This window comes from Paramisgurnus dabryanus, chromosome 6, assembly GCF_030506205.2.
Source record: "Paramisgurnus dabryanus chromosome 6, PD_genome_1.1, whole genome shotgun sequence".
NCBI classification, from domain to species: Eukaryota; Metazoa; Chordata; class Actinopteri; order Cypriniformes; family Cobitidae; genus Paramisgurnus; species Paramisgurnus dabryanus.
In genome coordinates, this window is record NC_133342.1 from 4,619,390 (window position 1) to 4,643,213 (window position 23,824).

Below are 23,824 nucleotides of genomic sequence, written 5' to 3' on the forward strand. Positions count from 1 at the left end.
CTTGCAGAGACAGAACTGCTTGTCATATCATCTGAACCAAAGATTTTGCAGCCCTGTCCATTCAGCTAGGTTCCTCGACCATCACGCCATCCAGGACAGCCAAATACCTGGAAGTGGTCATTGATGATCAACTTATCTTCATGTAGCATGTTGCCAGCACCGCTCGCTCTTGCATATTCATCCTCTGCAATACTAGGAAAATTAGACCTTTCCTAGATGAGCATGCCATGCAGGTCCTAGTCCAAGCTCTTGTCCTATCCAGGCCTTCCAGCCTGCACAACCAAACCCTTACAGATGATTCAAAATGCAGCGGCAAGAGTGGTCTTCAATGAGCCAAAGAGGGCGCATGTCACTCCACGTCACGTAACTTTGTCAAGTTACACTGGCTTCCTATAGCAGCTTGCATCAAATTTAAAACTCTGCTCCTGGCCTTTAAAGCAACACCAAAGAGTTTTTTTTACCTTAAAATAACGCTTCCAAAACAGTTTCAGTCGTTCATCCACTCTAAACAGGGTGAACAGCACTTTCACATTCGCTTTGCAGCCCTCTATCGACCAAAACCGCACTAAAGAAGTTTCCAAACGTCGGGTAGTGGTCCTGTAGTCCGAGTGAATACTACAAAAACTTGCTTTACGGCAGACCTACAATCCAATCAGAGCCAGCTATGCCTCAGTATTTATGACAGTGGTAATGAACAATTACGCTTCTAACCTGTAGGGGGAGCAAAGAGCCAGAGTTCTTTAGTGTTGCTTTAAAACCCCCACTGGGTCAGCACCCCCTTACCTTCGCTTGCTTATACAGCCTTACGTACCCTATCGATCCCTGCGCTCTGTCACCGAGCGACGGCTTGTGGTGCCATCTCAAAAGGGAAAAAAACATTATCGCGTACCTTCTCTGGAGCTGTTCCTCATCTGTGGAATGATTTGCCGGTTGCGACACGATCTGCTGACTCTGTAGCTGTCTTTAAGTATTGGCTAAAAACCCATCTCTTCCGCCATTACCTCACCTCCTAATATAAGACTTACTATCTTTTCTTTTCCTTTTATTCTTGATCTCTATCTATACAATTTTACAAAAAAAACATGGCTATGTATACTGTTTTAGACTTGATGAGACTATTTCCGGTGCATTTACATATTTCTGTTCTTGTGTTGCTATAATTGCTTCGATTGTGTACCTCATTTCTAAGTTGCTTTGGACAGAATGGACTAAATTTAAATGTTATAGTCTTATGATAAGCAAAAATGCACGCAAGAGGTTTCTGGAGAGAGAAATAACAGATAATAAGCAAACTGTAGATGCAGGCAAAAAACAAATGCAGGCATTTCAAACACGTCACGTGTCTAAGGGGCTGTTTAAACTTGGTATTAAGATGTGTTTTCATCGATCGGATCACAAGTGGACGAGAGAGACACATTACGTTTACACCTGGTATTTAAATCCGTCTCTTTTGTCCACTTTCGACCACTTCTGTCCTGAATACTGTGAGGGGGTGGTCTGTGAGACGGTGGGCAAGTCTCTGCTGTTATTCAAACGCGAGTGGGAGTAATTATGAGTTTATATGGATGCAAACTAATATTATGTCGGAGTCCGCTGCTTGTTTAGCAAGTAAAGATGCTGCACAGAGTTCTGTACGTGTATATGTTAGAGCTTTCTCTGAATTTTCAGCGCAATTGATGAAATAGGATCGCGCAACTTTCACGCTTTCAAAACGAAACTACGGAGTACACCCGCAGTAGTTTTATCAATGAAAGGCTAAAAATAGTGCTTTTCACCGTATGTTCACGCCAGAAGCCCAAAAAAAACGTAAAATTTGTGTTTAATACCTCGGATTAGATAAATGGGCGGAGAGAAGGCGGTCATGTGTGGCTGTTTGAACAAATTCAACCACATTTGCGTTCCGCAACTCCAAAGCGATCCGATCGAAAGTGGTTTCGACTACCTCTGGATGCGGTTGAAAGTGGTCGAAAGTGGACACGTTCAAAATGTTTTGAACACCGTTTACACCTGGCATTAACGTCGTCCACTTGTGATCCGATTGACGAAAACGCATGTTAATGCCAAGTGTAAACAGCCTCTATGTGATTTTTGATCTGTGTGAACGCAAACATTGATTCCGGAAAATAATTTTGTGTAAATGAACCAAAAATCAAACTATCCTGGACAATTCCCGGATGCATTTTCGGTGTCTTTTCCGTAATGTCTTTGTGAAAGGCCTAAAGAGTATTTAGCACAGAAATACTCAATCAAACTTTTTTTGCAATGTTTAGCCTGTATATCCAACTCTTTATCAGTGTAAATAAGTCGGAATGCATGAAATTAACTAGAGTTAATATCAGCTGGGCTTTTTCACACCTGAAGGGATTAAAGGAGTAGTCCACTTTAAAGATGGGGCCCATTGACTTATTGAGTATTTTCTTTTCCTACTATGAAGTCAATGGACCCCATCTTTAAAGTGGACTACTCTTTTAAATACTGGTGCAGAGATTATTTTTTCCCCTTAAAAGATTAGTTGAAACCTTTGGGGTTTTATTCAAGCAAAACAAATGCTATTTTATGTTTCAAATAGAGATGGCGATAGAGAAAGTTACGGATTGCAGCTTTAACTGAAAAAATAAAACTGAAGTAAAATTTCTAAAATGATAAAAGTTTATAGTAGAATTGCAAAACACATTAAACAAAAATTATCATGAAAATAAAAGCTAATTAAATATATATTTACCATAATAATTCTGCAATAACACTGCAATAATAAAACTGCAATAACTAAAATAACTCTCGACTGCATGTGGATACGCCACTAACTATCACATTTAAGGAAACTTGGCTGATAATCCCCTCTGCACCATACAAAACACATTATCTGTTTAATTTGAAGACAGGTACCCATTTCATAACTTTATTTTTAATATTTGGCGGCCAGCAATTTTTACCTCCGCTACCTCACAATTTCCTGTGGCGTGATTCTATTAATAGTGCCTCTACGTACACGTTTAGCTACAGGTTTTCCAAAAATATTCTTGTGAGAACAGGGAACGCTTTGTGGCTCAACGCAACGGAAAAGTCCGAATGTCAGTTCTGAAGCAGAGGAGTGTAGCTGGATCCCAGACAGCTCTTTTTCACTCCCGTTTTTCTCACATCACGTCCACCGTACAAAGTAAACAGGTATGTTGTTTTTGCGCGTAGCGTCACAGGAAGCGGGGTAAATTTATGAGAAACACGCAGACTGATGTGCTCCCTAAATACAACACATTTTACGGGAACACAAGAGTGTGTGTTTAGAACTGTTAGCGGTTTGACACTTAAAGCACACATGGGGGAAACTCGCACACGTTTCACTAGCTCAGCTTTCCTAGTGTCACAACAAACACACTGACTAATAATAATTGGTCTTTTCTTGTCCTTCGAAGCTTTTTTTCGCATTCCTGCTATAAATCTTTCCAATTCTTTAACCTTAAAATAAGTATGCTTATGTTACATTGTGAAGAATTATTTTTATGTAATGGTACACCAGGCTTTCAGAAATATACTATGGTCAAGCTCAGGCACTCGGGCAGCTTTATTATTTACACAGTGGCAAGAAAAACGAACAGGATGCCCAACATGACGTTAAAAAAAGATTTTGTCAGTGCTTAGTGAGGGACTGAAATGTAACTTACATGAGCGTGTTATCTTTAAGAGGTTTATTAAACAGGAATGAATGATTTAACTTGAGACCATACTGGTAATTTATACAAATTAATAATAGGGGAGAGCGGGGCACAAACTAACGCTTTTTGGTTTTGGCTCAATCATTCAAAAAATATTTGAGTTTTGGTAAATATATTTTTACACAAGCAACACACACATCTCTGCTACAAATGAACATTTGAAGTTTGTTTCTAGTACATACCATTCTTGGACAATTACACCAAACGGGACAGAAGTGCAAACGTTACAACTTACCCCATAGGTGGGGTTCATTGTAACGGGCAGGGGGTTAGTTGTAACACTTTGCTTAAAATTAAGTTCGCAGGCAAATATTTCAATACTTTTTTGTCTATATACTTGAAGTGGATATTGTTTATATATCTGTCTATAATAGACAGGTATCCACACTGTATTCATTCATCCAGACTTTTTCAAACAATAGTTCAATTATAAATGGATACAAATGTCTAAATATGTGAGTAAAAGCAGCACAATTATGAAAAATAATTTTTTATATGTGACCCAGTTTGTAAAAACCATACTACAATCAAATTCTGAGATAATGAGCATCAAAGTCTGATTTTAGCCATTCATTATTATTTCAATCTTTGTGACCTTATTCAATCAATATTAAAGATATGAACAAAAATAAATTTGACACTTGATTTTTGATAAGACAGGCACATTTATTTTGTTGGCAGCCAGCAATCTTTAGTGTGTAGCCTATTTAAAACAACGGCAAGAATTATGCTAACGTTAGCGGTTTTCATATGGTAAGTGTTGAGGGGTTAGTTGTAACACAGCGTTACAATTAACCCCGCTGCGTCAAAATATTTTCAAGCCCACCAAAAAAGTTGCTAAGAGTTGCAGATATATTTCAAAATGATGCTGTGTTTTAGTCAACAAGACACTGATTAATATGACATAGCATTGGATTTGGTATCTTACACACCCAACTTAGAAATCGAAAAAAACATATGATGAAAAAATGTACTTACATGCCACCAAAACACTTGTTCATCAATAACTCTCTGGAAAAACATTATATATTTTCAATAATTTGCTGGAGATTGTCTTTTGGCAACGTGAAAAAAAAGTTATAAAAAGTTTGAAAACCACCGAATTAAATGAATAAGTTATTAATTTTTTAAGGTGATATAACCATATTCCCGATTCATATACCTTAACTACACAACATCCATATTCAATTCAATTGTATTTATATAGCACATTTCACAGTTTTGCAAACTTCTAGCAAAGCAGATTTACAGTAAATACAAAGTAGTACAGGCATCTACAATGTATATCGTATACAATATTAACATGCAATGCGATCTTTAAAACTTTAAGCGGCAGTTTCCCGGACAGGGTTTAGATTAATCCACGACTAGGCCTTATTTCAGGACATTTCAGTACATTCCTTAAACATTACTGGTGTGCATCTTGAGACCAAACAAGGGCACTGATATATGTTAAGATATGCAGTGCAAGATGAATTTAAATTAAGACAGCTCAAACATGCGTTTTAGTCTTGGACGAGGATAAACCCTGTCCGGGAATCGGCCTCTAAATGTATTAAAATAAGACAAGGACATGAAACTTGATTGAAGGATTGAGCCAAATATACACAAGCACAAGCAGTCTTTCACAAACAGTGAACGCTCAGAGCGATGTAATCACCTCATCAGAAACACACGTCACACTGTAGATGGAAAACAAAAACGTGTGCTTTTCCGAAGCTCGGAAAGTCATGGAAAAGAAAACGAGAAACACTAGCCACATAGAGGCCACTCGCTTAAAATAGCCACCTGTGTTTGTGCCGATCCGTTCAATAAACTGACATAACTAAATGTTGGCTGTGGGTTGAAATGTTTGGGGGTTATTATTACTGTTGTGTTACTACATGTTTCCATACAATCGTTTGCTTGTTCTCTCTCATAAACAGACCCGTTTGCTGCGTCCGATCCTTTTAGTAGCAACGCTTTTGGAGGGAAAAGTGGCTTTGCAGATTTCTCTCAGATGTCAAAGGTGAAACTTATTAAAAGTTTTTTATAGTGTTACACAGAAATTAAGTGATTAAGTAGTTTGTAGTGTGTAGATACAGATGATCTCTGTTTTTCCTCAAGGGCTCTGAGCCGATTGGTCGAAAGCCGACTTACCCTCTGCCCCCTCCTAAGAAACCTGGGCCGCAGAGACCAGCGCCACCCCCTTACGGTGAGTAAAATCCCTTGCCAAGCACACATCTGCATGCTTGTGTTGTCATGATTTTATTATTTAGTTAAAATCTTGTGGTTTTATTTTCAAACATTGAAAATTTGAACATTTTTCACATGCAGAATGTTACCCTGAAACACAAAATCAGTCAAAATAAGCCTGAATAAGTAAGCTTTCCATTGATGTATGGTTTGTTAAGAAATTTCAATATTTGGTACATATACAACTACAGTCACGCAAAAAATTTAGAGACCACTCCAGTTTTGAATTTAATCATCATTTCTAGATGTATTGTGAACATTTCAATCCAATTTCTGTTCAATTTTAACAAAAGCAAGCTTCGAAAGTGACAAAGTCACCCAACAGCAAATGTAAAAGACTTGAGAGCATGAAAAGACCCATGAAAGATTTGACTAAAAACCATCTTTTATCTTTTTTTTTCCTAAAATACATGTAAAACAAAAGTATTTTGTTGTTAAGAAATGAATATAGACTTGTTTTCTTTGCAGTATTGGAGATCGGAAAACACTGCACGTTCTTTTTGTTGTTTTGACTAGGTTTTCCACATTTCAATTTTCAGTAAATGAATGCAAAAAAATAAAAAATGTTATTAAAAATTTGTCAGTAGTTGACAGAATGAAAAAAAAATATTTTACTTAAACGCATACCTATAAATAGTAAATAATAATAAAAAACTGAAAGGGACCAAAAAAACATTAGTATTTTGTTGTTATTTTGTTGGCAGATATACAACTACAGTTGCGCAAAAAAATTAGAGACCACTCTAGTTTTGAATTTAATCATCATTTCTAGATGTATTGTGAACATTTCAGTCCAGTTTCTGTTCAATTTTAACAAAAGCAAACCTCGAAAGTGACAAAGTCACCCAACAGCAAATGTAAAAGACTTGAGAGCATGAAAAGACCCATGAAAGATTTGACTAAAAACCATCTTTTATCTTTTTTTTCCCTAAAAGACATGTAAAACAAAAGTATTTTGTTGTTAAGAAATGAATTTAAACTTGTTTTCTTTGCAGTATTGGAGATTGGAAAGCACTGCATGTTTTTTGTTGTTTTGACTATGTTTTCCACATTTCAATTTTCAGTAAATGAATGCAAAAAAATAAAAATTGTATTAAAAATTTGTCAGAAATGTTGGCGGTAGTTGACAGAATGAAGAAAAAAATTTTTTACTTAAACACATACCTAAAAATAGTAAATAATAAAAAAACTGAAAGGGACCAAAAAAACATTAGTATTTTGTTGGCAGATATACAACTACAGTCGCGCAAAAAAATTAGAGCCCACTCTAGTTTTGAATTTAATCATCATTTCTAGATGTATTGTGAACATTTCAGTCCAGTTTCTGTTCAATTTTAACAAAAGCAAACCTCATGAGTGACATAAAGTCACCCAACTGCAAATGTGCATGAAAAGACCCATGAAAGATATGACTAAAAATCTTTTTTTTCCTAAAATACATGTAAAACAAAAGTATTTTTTTGTTAAGAAATGATTTTAAACTTGTTTTCTTTGCAGTATTGAAGATTGGAAAACACTGCATGGTTTTTGTTTTTTTTTTTGACAATTTTTTCCACATTTCAATTTTCAGTAAATGAATGCAAAAAAAAACCAATTTTTATAAAAAAAATTGTCAGAAATGTTGTCGGTAGTTGACAGAATGAAAAAAAGAATTATTTTACTTAAACACATACCTATAAATAGTAAATAATAAAAAAAACTGAAAGGGACCAAAAAAACATTAGTATTTTGTTGGCAGATATACAACTACAGCCATGCAAAAAAATTAGAGATTACTCCAGTTTTGAATTTAATCATCATTTCTAGATGTATTGTGAACATTTCAATCCAATTTCTGTTCAATTTTAACAAAAGCAAGCCTCGAAAGTGACAAAGTCACCCAACAGCAAATATAAAAGACTTGAGAGCATGAAAAGACCCATGAAAGATTTGACTAAAAACCATCTTTTATCTTTTTTTTCCTAAAATACATGTAAAACAAAAGTATTTTGTTGTTAAGAAATGAATTTAGACTTGTTTTCTTTGCAGTATTGGAGATTGGAAAGCACTGCATGTTTTTTGTTGTTTTGACTATGTTTTCCACATTTCAATTTTCGGTAAATGAATGCAAAAAATATAATTTTTATTAAAAATTTGTTAGAAATGTTGTCGGTAGTTGACAGAATGAAAAAACAATGTATTTTACTTAAACACATGCCTATAAATAGTAAATCAAAAAAAAAAAGCTGAAAGGGACCCAAAAAAACATTAGTATTTTGTTAGCAGATATACAACTACAGTCGCGCAAAAAATTTAGAGACCACTCTAGTTTTGAATTGAATCCTCATTTCTAGATGTATTGTGAACATTTCAGTTCAATTTCTGTTCAATTTTAACAAAAGCAAACCTCAAAAGTGACAAAGTCACCCAACAGCAAATGTAAAAGACTTGAGAGCATGAAAAGACCCATAAAAAAGATGTGACTAAAATAATTTTTTATCTTTTATTTAAAAATTTTCCTAAAATACACGTAAAACAAAAGTATTTTGTTGTTAAGAAATTAATCTAATCTTGTTTTCTTTGCCATATTAAAGATTGGACAACACTTCATGTTTTTTGTTGTTTTGACAATGTTTTCCACATTTCAATTTTTTTGTAAATAAATGCAAATGAAAACATAATTTTTAAAAATAATTAGTCAGAAATGTTGTCGGTAGTTGGCAGAATGAAAAAAGAAAATATTATTTTACTTAAACACATTACTAACCACATTATAAAACCATTGATGTGGTCTCTTAATTTTTTCCGTGGCTGTATATGAAAATCTAATAAATCCTAATACTGCAAAAAAGTTGTCCACTTAAAGTCCTTAGCAACTGCGTCCACTCACAAAAATATATATTTACAGTAGGAAATTTACAAAATATCTTCATTACTTAATGTACTAATGATTTTTGCCATAAAAGAAAAATCATATCATCATTAGCAATAATATTGACTCATACAATGTATTGTTGGCTATTGCTACAAATATACCCGTGTGACTTAAGACGTTGGTTTTGTGGTCCAGGGTCACAAATAGTGTTTGGCCCCATAGACTTACATTGTAAGTGCCCTTCTGCAAACAACATTTTTGTTGTTACAATTAGATTATTTTCTTTAGTAGCTGACACCGTGGCACAGAGACGATCAGAATCACGATCACAGAACATAACTTTTAACAAGTAACTTTTAAAAGGGTTTAGTTATAAACATCTTCAGGCCTCTTCCTCATTTCCCAACCATCTTGTACACCATCACGTTTCACAAGGTGCCAACAAACACAATAATATACCAGATCATGCAAAGTGAATCTGATAATAGAAAGTAAATTCACTTCTCTATTTTCGAGATATCGAAACGCATCAGTGTGCTGTGAGCTCATCGCAGGACCGCTGTTAGAGGGAAGATAAGCGACATCTGATAGATTCACTGCTGCGTCATGCACATCAGCGCTTTCACACTTACTGTTGGATCCAAATTCACTTATATTCTTGGCCATTATTGATTCTTGGCCACCAAGTTTCTGTGCAAAATTTCTTCTTTTGTGTTCCCGAAAAAAAATGGTACGGGTTTGGAATGATTCGAATGTAAATGCGGACACAAATGTCACGTTTGGGCGTTCAAAGCTAAAGTTAATAACGTCTACTGTGCCACATATATACACATATATATCTTTTAAAGTGTGTATACAAGCAAGTATTTAAGTATTTCCCAGAAGAGAGGCTTTGTTGATATGTGTGTGAACACGCAAGCTCGCGTTCACGTGTGATCATCTGTGTTCGTGAGAAAGCTGTTTGTGTTTTCTCACACGTGCCTATGTATACACATAGCTGTGTGTGCAGGGATAACTACACACATCCCTTACAGCCCTTATTAACTTGACCCTATTCACCCGAAGCCACATCCAGAATGAACGTTGAATGACTACTGCAAACGTTCGCCTTCCAGAATCGCATCATCACAGTTGTGTGTATGTTATAGTCAAAACTGTGAATCAGTGTTTCCTGCAGTGTTATCGGTGGTGTGGAGGTTACCCAGAATCTACTGTGACTTGTGGCCGAGCGGTGTTGCCCTTTACAACCAGTAAATAAGCAACAACTTGACGTGAAGTCATATTTTTGTCATGTTTTTCTGGCCTGCGACTTAGAAAATGGTTTCTGCTATATACTGTAAATCAGATTAACCTTGTAATTGGAGTGTTTAATGCCAAAACGGATCCTTCATATTTACCCAACTTGCCCAGATATTGGTCCCAAAATGTGACCTCGGTGTAAAGGGGGTTGCACAGTGTGGTGTCGCGTTGTACCACATATTTAAAATTGGAACACATTATGTGTGTGCTCACTGTGCGAAAGTCTTAAGGCTTCACACAAGTGCGCAAAGACGGACGTGAACGCTTTGCCAACATGTTACAAGCATGGAGTCCCACTGTTCACACTTAAAGGCTGTTTACAACCGGTTACTAAGACGAGGTGTGAAACATTTTGAGCTTGTCCACTTTCGACCACATTCAGAGGTGATCGAAAAAGCATTCGACCGGATTGCTTTTATGGTTTAGACGCTTATGTGGTCAAATGTGTTTGAGCAGCCCTATGACCACCTACCATTTGATGTATCGAGCACAATTTTTTTTTTATTGGACATGACTAGTAGCGAATTTAAACTTCTTTTCTTTGCAGTATTGGAGATCGGAAAAAACTGCATGTAAGACCTCCGTTCATCTTTGGAACACAGTTTAAGATGTTTTAGATTTAGTTCAAGAGCTTGTTGACCCTTCATTGAAAATCTATGTATGGTATATACTGTCCATGTCCAGAAAGGTAATAAAAACTTAATCAAAGTAGTCCATGTGACATCAGTGGGTCAGTAAGAATGTGTAAACGCATCGAAAATACATTTTGATCCAAAAATAACAAAAAATATGATTTTATTCAGAATTGTCTTCTCTTCCGCGTATGTTGTGAAGCACATGCACGAGACTTAAGTCACATGACTGCAGTGACACGGCTGACGTGTTATGTGGTGCGCCCTAGCTGTTTTTTTTTCCGTTTACAGTTTGAGGGAGATGAAAAAAACTTTGCAAATATGTCTGAGGATAACACGTCATCCACGTCACTGCAGTCACATTACTTTAGTCTCGCGCATGCACTTCACAACAGATGCGGAAAATAAGACCATGCTGAATAAAAGTTTTATTTTTGGACCAAAATGTATTTTCGATGCTTCAACAGATTCTAACTGACCCACTGATGTCACATGGACTACTTTGATGATGTTTTTATTACCTTTCTGGACATGGACAGGATACCGTACGTAGATTTTCAATCAAGGGTCAACAAATTCTCGGACTAAATATAAAACATCTTAAACTGTGTTCCGAAGATTAACAGAGGACTTATGAGTTTGGAACGACATGAGGGTGAGGCATTAATGACATTATTTTCATTTTTGGTTGAACTATCCCTTTAAACCCGTCATTTCACCCTGTTACATTTAAACAAAAGCAGAGGGACTCGCCCACAGACGAAAAGTGGACAAAAGAAACGGATTAAAACACCAGGTCTGTGTCTACTGATCAGGGAGTCGTCCATTTTAAAGGCTGTCTCAATCGCAAAATCTTTCCAGTGCACTGGAACGATCGTTTCCTAAAAATTCCACCAATTTAACGCAAAACCAGTGAGCATCCATGCCCTTACTGGAAATCACGTGACCTTTTCTTAAGCTCTCCAACCGAAAATCGCACGAGCCAACTCAATAAACTTCATGAAATGCGACAGAACTTATATTTAAACAAACAAAGGTTTTAATTTTAATATAAACACACATTGATAGACAGGAAGAGGCCACAATCTACTCTTAATTTATAAGCGGATATGTAAGAGAATAATTAAATAATTTTTTCATAATATACTTTAACAAGTGTTTTAAAATTAAGTCAGAGAGATGTTGGTTTTGCCGGTTGTTGATGAATAACAGCTATGAATTATCACAACACGCTTAAGCAGTCATGTCACAGGAAAAAATAATTGAACAATGTCCCAATGTGAAGTGAGCAAGGGTCCTTACCAGAGGGTGTAAACGTGAATGTGTCTCTCTCGTCCACCTGTGATCCGTACAACCAAAACGCATCTTAATACCAGTTGTAAACAGCGCCTTAAAGTGTTTTTGCATTGCTGTGGTCATAACAGACCTCAGTAAATCTGAAGCAGGTGCAAAGGTGCTGCATTTATATATCTGTAAGATTTATGCATTTTACTTCATATCGGTATACTGTATGTGTTCGAAGGGGATCGAACCCATGCGCTACTGTCTTTCTACAGGAACACAAGATTTAAACAAGATGTGTTAATATACTAGCAACAGGGTTCCCACGGCTCCTAGAAATCCTTGAAAGTTTTGAGTCTGGGGGAAAAAATTCAAGGCCCTGGGAAGTTTTTGAACATATACATACATAGATACAGGTCATTGAAAGTGGTTGAATCTATTTTATGCAAGAAGTTTTCTAGAAAAAAATCCATATTATTCCCTGTGTAGTGTGGTATAATATCATACAAATTTTAGACTTTTTAAGCACACTTGCTAAACTGTTCACTTTAAATGCTTATATCTTTTGTATGCGAATGTTGATTCATACCAAAATGCTTTTTTGCATAGTTGTGTTTTACACATGAAAACGTATGGGGTTACGTATGTAACTGTTGTTCCCTGAGAAGGGAACGAGACGCTGCGTCTCCCTTGCCATACTTCCTGCGTCCCTGTAACGCCATCTTTGGCAATATTTCAGATAGCGATATACTTCCTGGTTCCCGCGTCACCATGTCTTTGTCGTTAAGCCTCACCATTGGTTGAATTTGATATACACATTCAGACACTTTTACCCCTGGAGGCGTCACCAAAGTGTCACCGCAGTAACGCAGCGCGAGTTCCCTAGAAAGGGAACTGTAACGATGTAACTCAAAAGGTAACACGATGTAACCTTGCTCTCACTTGAAATGTGTCCCCACATTAAATCCTTGAATTTGAGGGTATTGGACCTGGAAAGTCCTTGAAAGGTCCTTGAATTTGAAGTTAACTACGGTGTGGGAACCCTGCAGCAAGTTGTTAATGTTTGTTTGATCTACTTTGCCCGGCAAGCAAACCGTTGCTTCATCTATACGTTTTATCCGAAAGGGAAAGCTTGCTTCATACTGTAAATTTAGCAATGCGAGTGTTTATGAAATTGTGCTTGCATTGCTAGAGAGTTTACTCAAGAGTATACTTAAAGCTTTAAAACTAATACATGAATTATTCACATTGCATTATAAGATTAAGATCTGAATTCAAAACACTGTAAAAATAAAAAGCCGCTCCAGGCACAGTTTGTCTAAAGTCACCTTTAATGTGCTTGTATATACATCGCGTATTCACAACTTTTATCCCTTTACCGTGAGTTGTTTACACTACTAATTCATTCTTGTGCAGGGCATTGTTTTGTGTTTTTTTGTGATGTGTTTATGACTATAACAGGCAGTACGAGGGCATGGGTGGGGTGCTGCTGGTTTCACTACTCTCTCTGAGTTAAGAAAAAACACTCTTCCTCTCTATGGCACAAGAAGACCGTGCAGTAGTGAGAGAGAGAGATAGAGAGAGTTCCTCTAAAGTTTGTGGTTCACACCCTCGAACTGAGCACCAGAGTTCCCACGGTTGGCTAAATGTGTTCATGCCAGGTTGCTGCTGTCACTAAATACAGAAATGACTTATCTCTCTCTTTTCTTTTTTACAATCTTTAATCTGAACGTCTTTGTTTTTGCATCCTAAATTGTTGTACATTTCTATATTTATTTCACTGATTAGTGGTTCTCACATGATAATGATGGTCGCTGCAATATGCTTCATTTCCTTTTTGATGCAAAATAATTTCTTCATTTTCATTTTTGGGAAGAAATCATTTCAGGTTTTTGAGGTTAACCCTTTCATAATGTTTCACTCATGTTTCAGCTGCTCCTCAGAATTTCATTTAAGCTGCTTTTAATAGATTGTATGTTTTGAATTGTTTGTTAATATTACTCAGTTGATTTAAAGATATAATGTTCACGCATATAGCTCCATTACAAAACCTTTTAAGTTGTCTTCCTGGGTATTTTAAAGCCTTAAAGATGTAGTGCTGAAGGAAAGCCTGCCCCTACATTTATGCATTTGGCAGACGCTTTTATACGACTTCCAGTGCATTCAAGGTATAAGTTTTTAACAGTATGTGATTTAACCGGCACTGTCACTGGGGTGGTACACTAAGGCTTTGTCCACACGAAACCGGTGCATTCCCTATCCGATCATTTTTTTCCTCGTTCTAAAAAAATAATCCGTAAACACGGCGTCGTCTCAAGAAATCTCTGCGCACAAACGAAACCACTGAAACAGACTGAAAGCGGTGTAGTATATATGCCAGACCAGTATGGGGTGCTGTAATTCTGCCACAGATATACACTATACACGGAGAAGAAGACTTTGAGCTTGCGCATAACCTTGCGAACCAAGAAGAAGTGATGGTAAACGCAACAACTTCAAGAGCAATAGCGGAGTCTTTCTCCTGGTTCCGCGGTAGACATAAGAGCATGTGGTGTATGGTGTTGTCCGTTATCGCTTGCTCACCACAATTGCATAGAAGCAATAGATTTTGATGTAATAAAGCTAATAGGTTTAGTAGCTTCTGTAGCACGACATAATCATGTAGTCCGCCATTATTGTTGTTGCTGTTACGTGTGACGCTGCTGACACGTGATGTGATGACGTTTTCGCTTCACAAAATATACTGATTGGCTGTACACACGAAACCGCAAGGGTGTCGATTTCAGATTTATCCACTTTAGGACCCGGTTTCAAAAATAGCAGTTCCAGTCTCCCAAAACGCCGGAACCGTGTGGAAGAAACGCCAATACGATAAAAAATGTATACGTATACAGTGATTCGCGTCTCCGTGTGGACAGCCCCTAAGGCAGGGGTTTTCAGAATGGGGTCCCCCAGAAATTTTCAAAAATTTTAAAAGTCTACTGTGCTGCCAATTATTTAAGTTTGGTGTTTTTATAATCTAATAATTGCTATTTATCTAACACAGTTTAAATGTTTCTGTGGAGATATACAGTACTGTGCAAAAATCTTAGGCCACCACCACCAGACTTGTTGTTTTGGAAGTTTTAATGTCCATCTATATTTATTTTTCAATCTATTTTATTAAGATACAAACAGAAAATACAGGTAATATGTAAAAAAAAAGGCATTGTCAGTGTTTAGTGTGACATCTCTTGGCACTAAACACATCTTGAGTGTTTTTAAGCAGAATGAAATAAAAATACTTATTTCTTTCACATTAGAAATTAGGATTTAATTTTATTTATGTTTAAGGTTTCCTGCTATTGCTGAAGTGGAAGGGAAGTTTACCCTAAAAAATTGACACATCAGGTTACATGTTTATACAGTTTTTAATACACACATTTCTTTTATTTTCTGGATGTATTCTATTAAAGAGACTGAGAAACAATATGATCACTATAACATTGCAAAAACAACAAATCTCATTCTGGCATGGTGGCCTAAGACTTTTGCACAGTACTGTAGATATATACACTTTTTTGGGAAAGGGATACCTCGCTAAAGGTTCATCATATCATAAAGAAAACCCCTAAGGTTCTGTTTTGTACCTTTACAGGTATACAAAGCATAATACAATATTTGGGTACGGTACCTTAAGGACCTATTGTGTAAATTTAAAGGTACAGTTAAATGTTTTGTACCCATAACATTTAACAGGTACAAAATTGGTCCTTATAGGTACACACCAGATCGTTGGGGTAAAAAAAGGTACAAAAATGAGAGTACAACCCCAGTAACAGAAAATGAATTTTTTTAACCTTATTTACTGTGGGATCGAATCTATGACCTTTATGTGGTTAATGCGGTTCTCTATCAATTAAGCTACAGGCCTGTTTAACCATGCAGCAAAACCTGACCCCCAAAACCTGGTTCTTAAATTTGTGTAATTGCTCTGTACTGTTATGTATAATATGAGTGTGCGCTAATAAGAGCACTCCAATCGCATCATAGTGCCACAGTGATATTGTTATCCGGACTTAAAAATAAAGGTGCTTCACGATGCCATTGAAGAACCATTTTTCAAGTCTTTGTAGTAAAAAAAGGTATGAAAGAAATGGATCTAAGGACCTTTGACTGAATGGTTCTTTGAGTAACCAAGAATGGTTCTTTTATGGCACTGCTGTCAAGAACCTTTCAAACACCTTTATTTTTAAGAATGTAGCTGGGAAGCCAGCTTACTAGGGTTTTGGAGCAAAGAAAATTTTTTGAAAGTAGCAAATATGATGTTATAAAACAGATAATCTTTTTCTGTGTTCTGATGGAGCGGTTGAAACTTGCACACCTGATTCTTCTGAATCTGATTCTTAAATCATGCTGTTGTGTTTTTTGATTTGTTCCCGTTCATTCATCCGGATCACTGTGGAATTTAGATGAAAGTTACTGAACTTTATTAACTAAACTTACTGTAGATGTTTTGATGTCATTTATTATATTGCTTTTGTCCAGCATCTTCATTCAAGCTATACACTTTATCACTATGTAAACATCCCAAAAATCAACTTTGTTTAATAATTAGTATTATTTGTGCTAAAACAAGCATAAAACAAAGCATATTTTAACTTTTGTTTTGAATGCCATTTGCATCTGTAGTGTTAGAAACTTTACGTATACTGTTTGCTACGAAGTGTGAAATAAAATCTCTTTTTTGGAACACGAGACATGATCACGATCAGGGGGTTTTAAACTTCATGATTGCAAGGACCCCCAAATATGTTTCACCTAAAATATAGTTAAATTTATATATTTTTATGTATAACGAATATACAGTTTGCTACACTTATGCTGCGTACACACCAAGTCCAAATGCGATGCGTCACATTCACCGCTCTAGATTACTTGCAGGATTTAACTTTGTGTCATGCAAATTTTTACTCAAGTTGAATATTTTCAACTTACGAGAAGACGCGTTCAAGGCAAATAGGCAGAGTTTTTGTGGCAATCACGTCGCCATATTTGCATCATTCACATCACCCCGTGCGAGTTTGCATCTATTTACGTCTCTAAATCTTTCCTTCTAATTTTTTGGGGACCCCCTGGAACCTCCCTAGAGCCAAGTTTGAAAACCCCTCATCTAGATTGCAGAATAACATATAGAAATTGGGATGGTCCTTTTAAGTTTAGGCCCGTAAGTAACTGCTTACACAATGCAAACCTTAGCATCATAACAGTTGTTTTTCAATAGCAATTACCAGTTACGTTTTATTACAAAAGTACATACAGTTCAGTTGCTTTCAGCTAAATTCTGACTTTAATCCACTGTTTCTTTGATTATCAGAGGTGATATCCTTAAATCTGAATGTTCTGTTGGATATCACTTTACTTTCTTCACAACTATTACAGGGCCAAATTCAGCCGTTACGTCTAGCAGTTCAATTCCTCATAGTCGGCCGAATGCTGGTTCGGCTGCTCGAAAGACGCATGCAGAAAGAGGACATGGTTCCTCCTCCACATCAGTCGGGTCTGGGGTTAACACATCCACAACATTAAAAGACTTTAGAGCCGTAAGTCCAGTATCGATTCGCCTCTCCGTCCATGCTTTAGCTTCTCTTACTTCTGTGTCTCGTTGTCGTCGTAGTTTTAGCTCCGCTTCTTTGTGTTACCTGCAGCTTCACTTTGTTGTTGTATCTCTTGCTTTCTTTTATTAACTGTTGCCATTCTTTCTCTCTTTGGTCATGCTGCCACTTTTTTAAGGAGTTGCATTCTCCACTGGACACTTCTACATCATTGTCTGTATTGTCGCGCCCAGCACACCAAAGCTAATGTCTTGCGCTTTGCTTAATACAGCTTTGCATCCTTGGCTGCCTTAAAGGGACAAAGAGGGAAACAATCTGCCCTTTTTCACACACAACCATATGTGCTATTTTTAAAGGTGTCATAGTGTGAAAATCAAGCTATAATTGGGTTCCCAAGCGCTTCTGTCAACCTAGAAAATGTGAAAAAGATCAACCCAGTAATTTAGTTTTGGTAAACCATTCTCGGCAAGCACGTGAAAAATTAGGTTATTGAAATATGGCTTCCCATGTGATGTCAAAAGGGGATCTTATTTTATATTAATACCACCCCTTAATCTGCATGAGAGAGAGAGAGAGAGAGAGAGAGAGAGAGAGAGAGAGAGAGAGAGAGAGGATAATTGACAGCACAATTCAGTTTCAATTTCAACAAACCACCATTATGGTGATCAGTGTTTGCTTTAGTTTAGCTCATTTGGATTTTAAAGGACATACCCAAAACACCAGATTTTTGCTCACACCTACAAAATGGCAATTTTAGCTGCTATAATAAATTATCTATGTGGTATTTTGAGCTAATATGTGATAACTTCACATATGTACTCTGGGGACACCAAAGATTTATTTTACATCTTAAAAAGGTCTTGTGAAATGTCCCCTTTAAGATATTTGATCTTGTTTTTTAACAATGTGAGTAAAATCTGAAGTGAACAAACCTCAGTTTTATATATAGCGCTGAACTTTTGATGGTTCACCATTTGTTTGTTCACACTGGTTTCACCCAAACCATCAATTTCCATCTTGTTGGTTTTAAACACACAAATTAGTCATGCTTGTGCTTTGGTAATATTTAAGTTCCTTTTAAAGTAATTCTTGTTAGTTTTTTATTATCATAAATTGGTTTCAGCAAAAGAATATAAAATGTGTATTATTTCATTTAAACATTTAATTGTTTTTTAAACATGTATCATTCGTAAAGGTCTAACTTTGGTTTTGTTTTGGAGGTTCTTTTACTTTTTAAAACTAAGTTTGCACCATTTTAAAATGAAAGTTAATACTATTCTAACATCAATTGTTTTGTTTATTCAGATCTACTCAGATATTTCAACACGGCACAAAATTTCTGCATCAGTTTTAGCACAGTCACGTGTTGCTTTCCTGTGCAATATTACTCGTTTTGTCCCAATCAATGATTTCTTAATTTAGATATGTTAAAACTATTTCAGCATATATTTTACACCAAAAGCTTGAATATCGTAAACTTATGCTAAAAAGTACTGTTTCAGATCATTTAAAGGCTCCTATATTGCCGAAGTACACTGTGGTGACCTTACTGACACTGCATGGTAATATGACCTCGAAATGACACGTTGGTTTTATGAAAGTGAGAAGCATTTACCAATGCACTTCCTGTTTTCTGACATGAAGTGGAAAGTAACTGGTTTTACCCACAGTGCCATGTTTACATGACATTCTGCTTGTAAATGCTTATTACAAAACTATTTTAGTGACATTTTTTATATATAATTTTTTTAGTATAACCATTTGAATTTAGCACAGCTCACACGCCATTGTGCAACCTACTTTGTAACCTAATACTTTATTAAACTTAATCCTCTGTTAAACATCTAAATTAAATACTTTTACACACGTAGTCAATGTCGAAAGTAGCCCAATGACCTATATTCACGGTGTTTGCTCAATTAGCATCTCTGCATGGCATCACGTCGTGCCGTGCCATGCACTTTAGCTGCAGTTTTGCATGTGTTGTGCATTTTTGCATGAACTTTGTGTAGTGTATGCTGTGCTGTCTTGTGTCTTGAGAACTTTGCTATAATTTGTCTTTCTCCCAGGGTCAGAAAATATAAAGGTAAGGTGATACAAAGGTCTGAAGACCACATCTGAGCGCACTGCATGTGTTTGTGTTAACCATATAACACCTACTCCACCCTCCCAGCATGCGCACAAATCCTTGTCACAAATCACTCTGAGAAATCAGACAAAATATTGAAGCGCTTCAAAACATTGTCAGCAAATGTAAACAGAGATACTTCGACCACAGTGGGAGGAAAGTCTTGGAGACAGTTCAGCTTAAGATTGTTACAAAGATGCTGCATAGGCTACGTTATTTAGTTGAATGCACGGCCCCAAAAAGCATTTTGAGATTGTAGAAATAAAATAAAAATTAAGTGTTATTTTAAGGATGCACAAGCACACTTTTAAAACAAAACAATTGCAAGATAAAACATTTTAGATAGTTTATCTGGACACATAAGTAAGATTTAAAAGAGGATAAGTTTTATTGCATAACCAAACCAAGTGGATCTGCACACAGATGCTTTTCTCAGATATAATTTCACTTTGCTGAGAAGTTTTTCGCAGTGACGTTAAATAGATGGTGTCAAGATGATGTTTATGAAGTCAGATAACACCAGAGTAGAACCACAAGTGGACTTCACCATGAACTGTGGACATTAGATATTACATATAAACCCCCAAATACTTTTTAAACAGACATTAAATTAAAAGCGCCCATGGAAAGGCAGCCGCTTATTATGAATTCGTAAAAGATAATAAATAAAATGGCTTTATAAATTGATCCCTTCTAACACAAAACTCAATATATCAACAGATAAATGCAAGAAAACTAAGCCGCTTTAAAGGCTAACGTGACTGACAACAACCTGTAAATCTGTCACCTGATAACAGAGACAAATGACTAATCTTCTGGTAGATTTTTCCATTAAACAACTTAAAATTTCCATTCATGATGATATCAACACTGTAAACCCGAACAGTAAAATATACTCATTTGAACTCAAAACTGTGAAAAAATTTATTAAACTTAAAAGTTTTATGTGTTTTTAACAAGTTCACCATTTTAAGTTCCACAAACTCAAACAAAATGAGAAATTACAAATTGTATTTATTACAATTATCTTTTTTTTCAATTTTAAAAAACTGGTTTACTTAAAAAAATTATGCAACCAGTTTCAACAAAAGTTTTGAGTACTCTGAACTTGTCGGGTTTTACAGTAAAGTTAAATAAAAACTTACTCGTAGCTCAACAAATCGCGGTTCTCCCGCCGCACCAATGACCAATGAAAATGCTGACTCCAGTCCCGCTTGGATGTTGACGCATGCACACTTTGCGGTGCAAAAGCTAATATTTCAGGGTATATTTTAGTGTTGCTGTTATTACTGTTAAAAATAGATAGGGTAGGTAGAATATACCAATTATTTTGTATGGAACTTGTTAGCTCATATAGTTTAGTAAACATTCTTAAACTTTCTTGAAAAAATGTACACCGTAAAATATCATAACATATATTTTAACTTTTTAAGTTAAATAATTTTAACTTGTGTATCAACTTATCACAAGTCAAAACTTAAAGTATGAATTGACTTGCAAAATTAAGTAAAAAAAGTTACAGTAGGTAAAGTAGGAACACTTCTAAGTAGAAAGGTACTACCAATGAAAACTAGCCCTAGGGCTAATTTGGGTACATTTACGAATGTTAATTAATGAACACAGTCCCTTTTCTAAATAAATAAAACCAAAATAAAAAAACTACTGTCCCCTTTGATTGATCAATTATTAAAAACCTCATAAAACCATTTATCTTGTTTTGCTGTTAACTGGTTTGCTTTAAAAGTGTGCTTGGCTAGATATTTTATACATTAACATTTACAATTACTATTAAATTTTGTTTTAATGTTTTTAAAGTGCTTTTTGGGACCGTTATATATTTTGATATATAATTGCTCTATTATATATTTAATGTATTTAGGCAGTGTATTTATAAAAGATCTTATATTGGAGATTTTCAGTCATTTCACTCTGTGTCGTGTATCTGGTGTTTTACATTTGACTTTCGCATCACAGCCTTTTTGCTTTTAATCACAGATTGTGCAGCAGATGATGTAGATGTAATTTTGAGTTTTCGACCAATGATAAAGAAAAACAATAAGATATCAGATTAAATGTTTGTTAAAATTTAATTTTATTGGTATGAATGTTTAATCGATGTGATCAAATGTACCCGAACAATCTATAATATTCACAATATAGTCATGATTGAATCACGATTATTTTGCTGCATCACGCAAATCTCCATGTCTGTGTGTGGGATTTTTTTATGTGTTAAAATGTATATGGGTACATTTTTACATTTATTGTAATTTTAATCATATGTATTGCTAATGCTATAAAAGTAAAAGATTATACTTTCTCACAAAAAAAAAGGTACAAAATCTGTCACTCGGGTGGTACCCTTTAAAAAAAGTACACCTTTATAGCTTAAAGGAAAACACCACCATTTTTCAATATTTTACTATGTTCTTACCTCAATTTAGATCAATTAATACATCCCTATCTTTTTTCAATGCGTGCACTTAATCTGTGTACAGTGAGTTGTGAATGTGTTAGCATTTAGCCTAGCCCCATTCATTCCTTAGGATCCAAACAGATTGAAGTGCTGTAAAGTAAGTGCTCTTCCCCCATACGATTTTTATCAGCTTAAAAAATCGCCACGTTTTATTTTGTGCCACCATACTCTTGTAACTACTCATGTAACAGTCTTTAAATAGGAAAAACATGGAAGTGTTTGGTGGCTTCTAAATTCATCCCTGTTTGGATCCCAATGAATGAATTGGGCTAGGCTACATGCTAACACATTCATGACGCGCTGTACAAAGATTAAGTGCACACATTAAAAAAGATAGGGATGTATTACTTCATCTAAGCTGAGGTAAGAACATAGTACAATATTGGCAAACGGTGGTGTTTTCCTTTAAGAATGCATATTAGTACCTCAAAAATACTTAAATGTTACATACAAAGACCTTTTTAAAGGGTATCGTCCCAGTGACTGCTTTTGTGTGTGAGTCTAATTTCTGTTGTTAAGCCATCTCGGTCAAATAATAACTCAGGATGTTTATGCTTTCACTTACTATTAAAAGGTAAAAAAAAGTTGATATTTTTAGCTATATCACCCGGCTCTGCAAGTAATATTCCACTTTGTGTGTGTGATGTTTATGATGTTTATTTCTGGTTTAGCACGGAAATGAATCGCAGCAGCTTGAGTGGGCCAAGCGTGAGAGCCAGAGAGAGGAGGCGGAGCGTATTCGGAGACTCCGCCTACAGGAACAGCAAGACCTGGAATTGGCTCTCGCCCTCAGCCGAGCTGAAGTGCCCAGATCGTGAAGCTGTTACGTTTTGGACCCTAAATGAGACGAGGTTCCCGAGCAGACATTTTCTTCTGCACGTCACTCAGGTTTACTGTCACCCATGAGGCCATTCAAACAAACAACCAACCAATCAGCACTTTAGAGGGCGTGCGCTAATAAAAATATCACCAAAATACTAAGAATCTGTATATGACGTCCTTGTGCCCCATGACAGGTTCGGTAAGACATAAATGGCGTAGACATGCATTAAAGACATCATTCTTATCGATTTTTTGTTCACCTGAGGCACGGTTAAAGAATTCCTTTGTTGTCAGTCCACTATGTGATTATAGTACAAATGTGTCTTCATATCTTCTAGCGTTTGGTTTTAGTTTGTAATACCGTGCAATCAATTCATTAAACTGTATTTTTAGCTGTAGAGATAACACTAAACCACACACATCACAGTTAAATGTCTCTACTCACTTTGTTTAACCGTTAAACTCTTGGCTTAAATTAATTCTGTCTTGCTGCTCCCAAACTGATTTTACATACATTTTAAAATAGTTTGGAAAGCTTATTTTACCTTGAAATGAAGGCTTAAACTGTATATCGTTCTTTTTATATATTTAAATATTTATTGCAATACTGAACAATAAACTATAGGGTATGAATTGTTTATATGGTGAAGTAAATTTGGGTTCATACAGTTTTAATTTTTCTCTTTTATCGTGTGAAGATTCTGCTAAATTTTAATGATTTATGTGTTTCCCATTGGAAAGATTGTAATGTTACAAGAGCTTCTTTTATTAAACTTCATGCATATTTATCTCA

The 23,824-nt window shown here is 35.8% G+C and overlaps 1 protein-coding gene across 4 annotated transcripts in view; it reads left to right on the forward strand.

Annotated features, from left to right (window-relative positions):
• eps15l1b (epidermal growth factor receptor pathway substrate 15-like 1b) overlaps nt 1-23,824 on the forward strand; it is a 47,704-nt gene extending 23,880 nt beyond the window's left edge. For 2 of the 4 annotated variants that reach the window (XM_065261988.1, XM_065261989.1), the window contains exons 21-24: nt 5,636-5,718; nt 5,817-5,904; nt 17,433-17,593; nt 22,881-23,824. In XM_065261988.1, coding sequence (XP_065118060.1) covers nt 5,636-5,718; nt 5,817-5,904; nt 17,433-17,593; nt 22,881-23,027 — 479 coding nt within the window. In that variant the 3' untranslated portion in view covers nt 23,028-23,824. Of the gene's footprint in view, nt 1-5,635; nt 5,719-5,816; nt 5,905-17,432; nt 17,594-19,674; nt 19,692-22,880 lie in introns of all 4 variants that reach the window. The other 2 variants (XM_065261990.1, XM_065261991.1) reach the window with 2 other exon arrangements.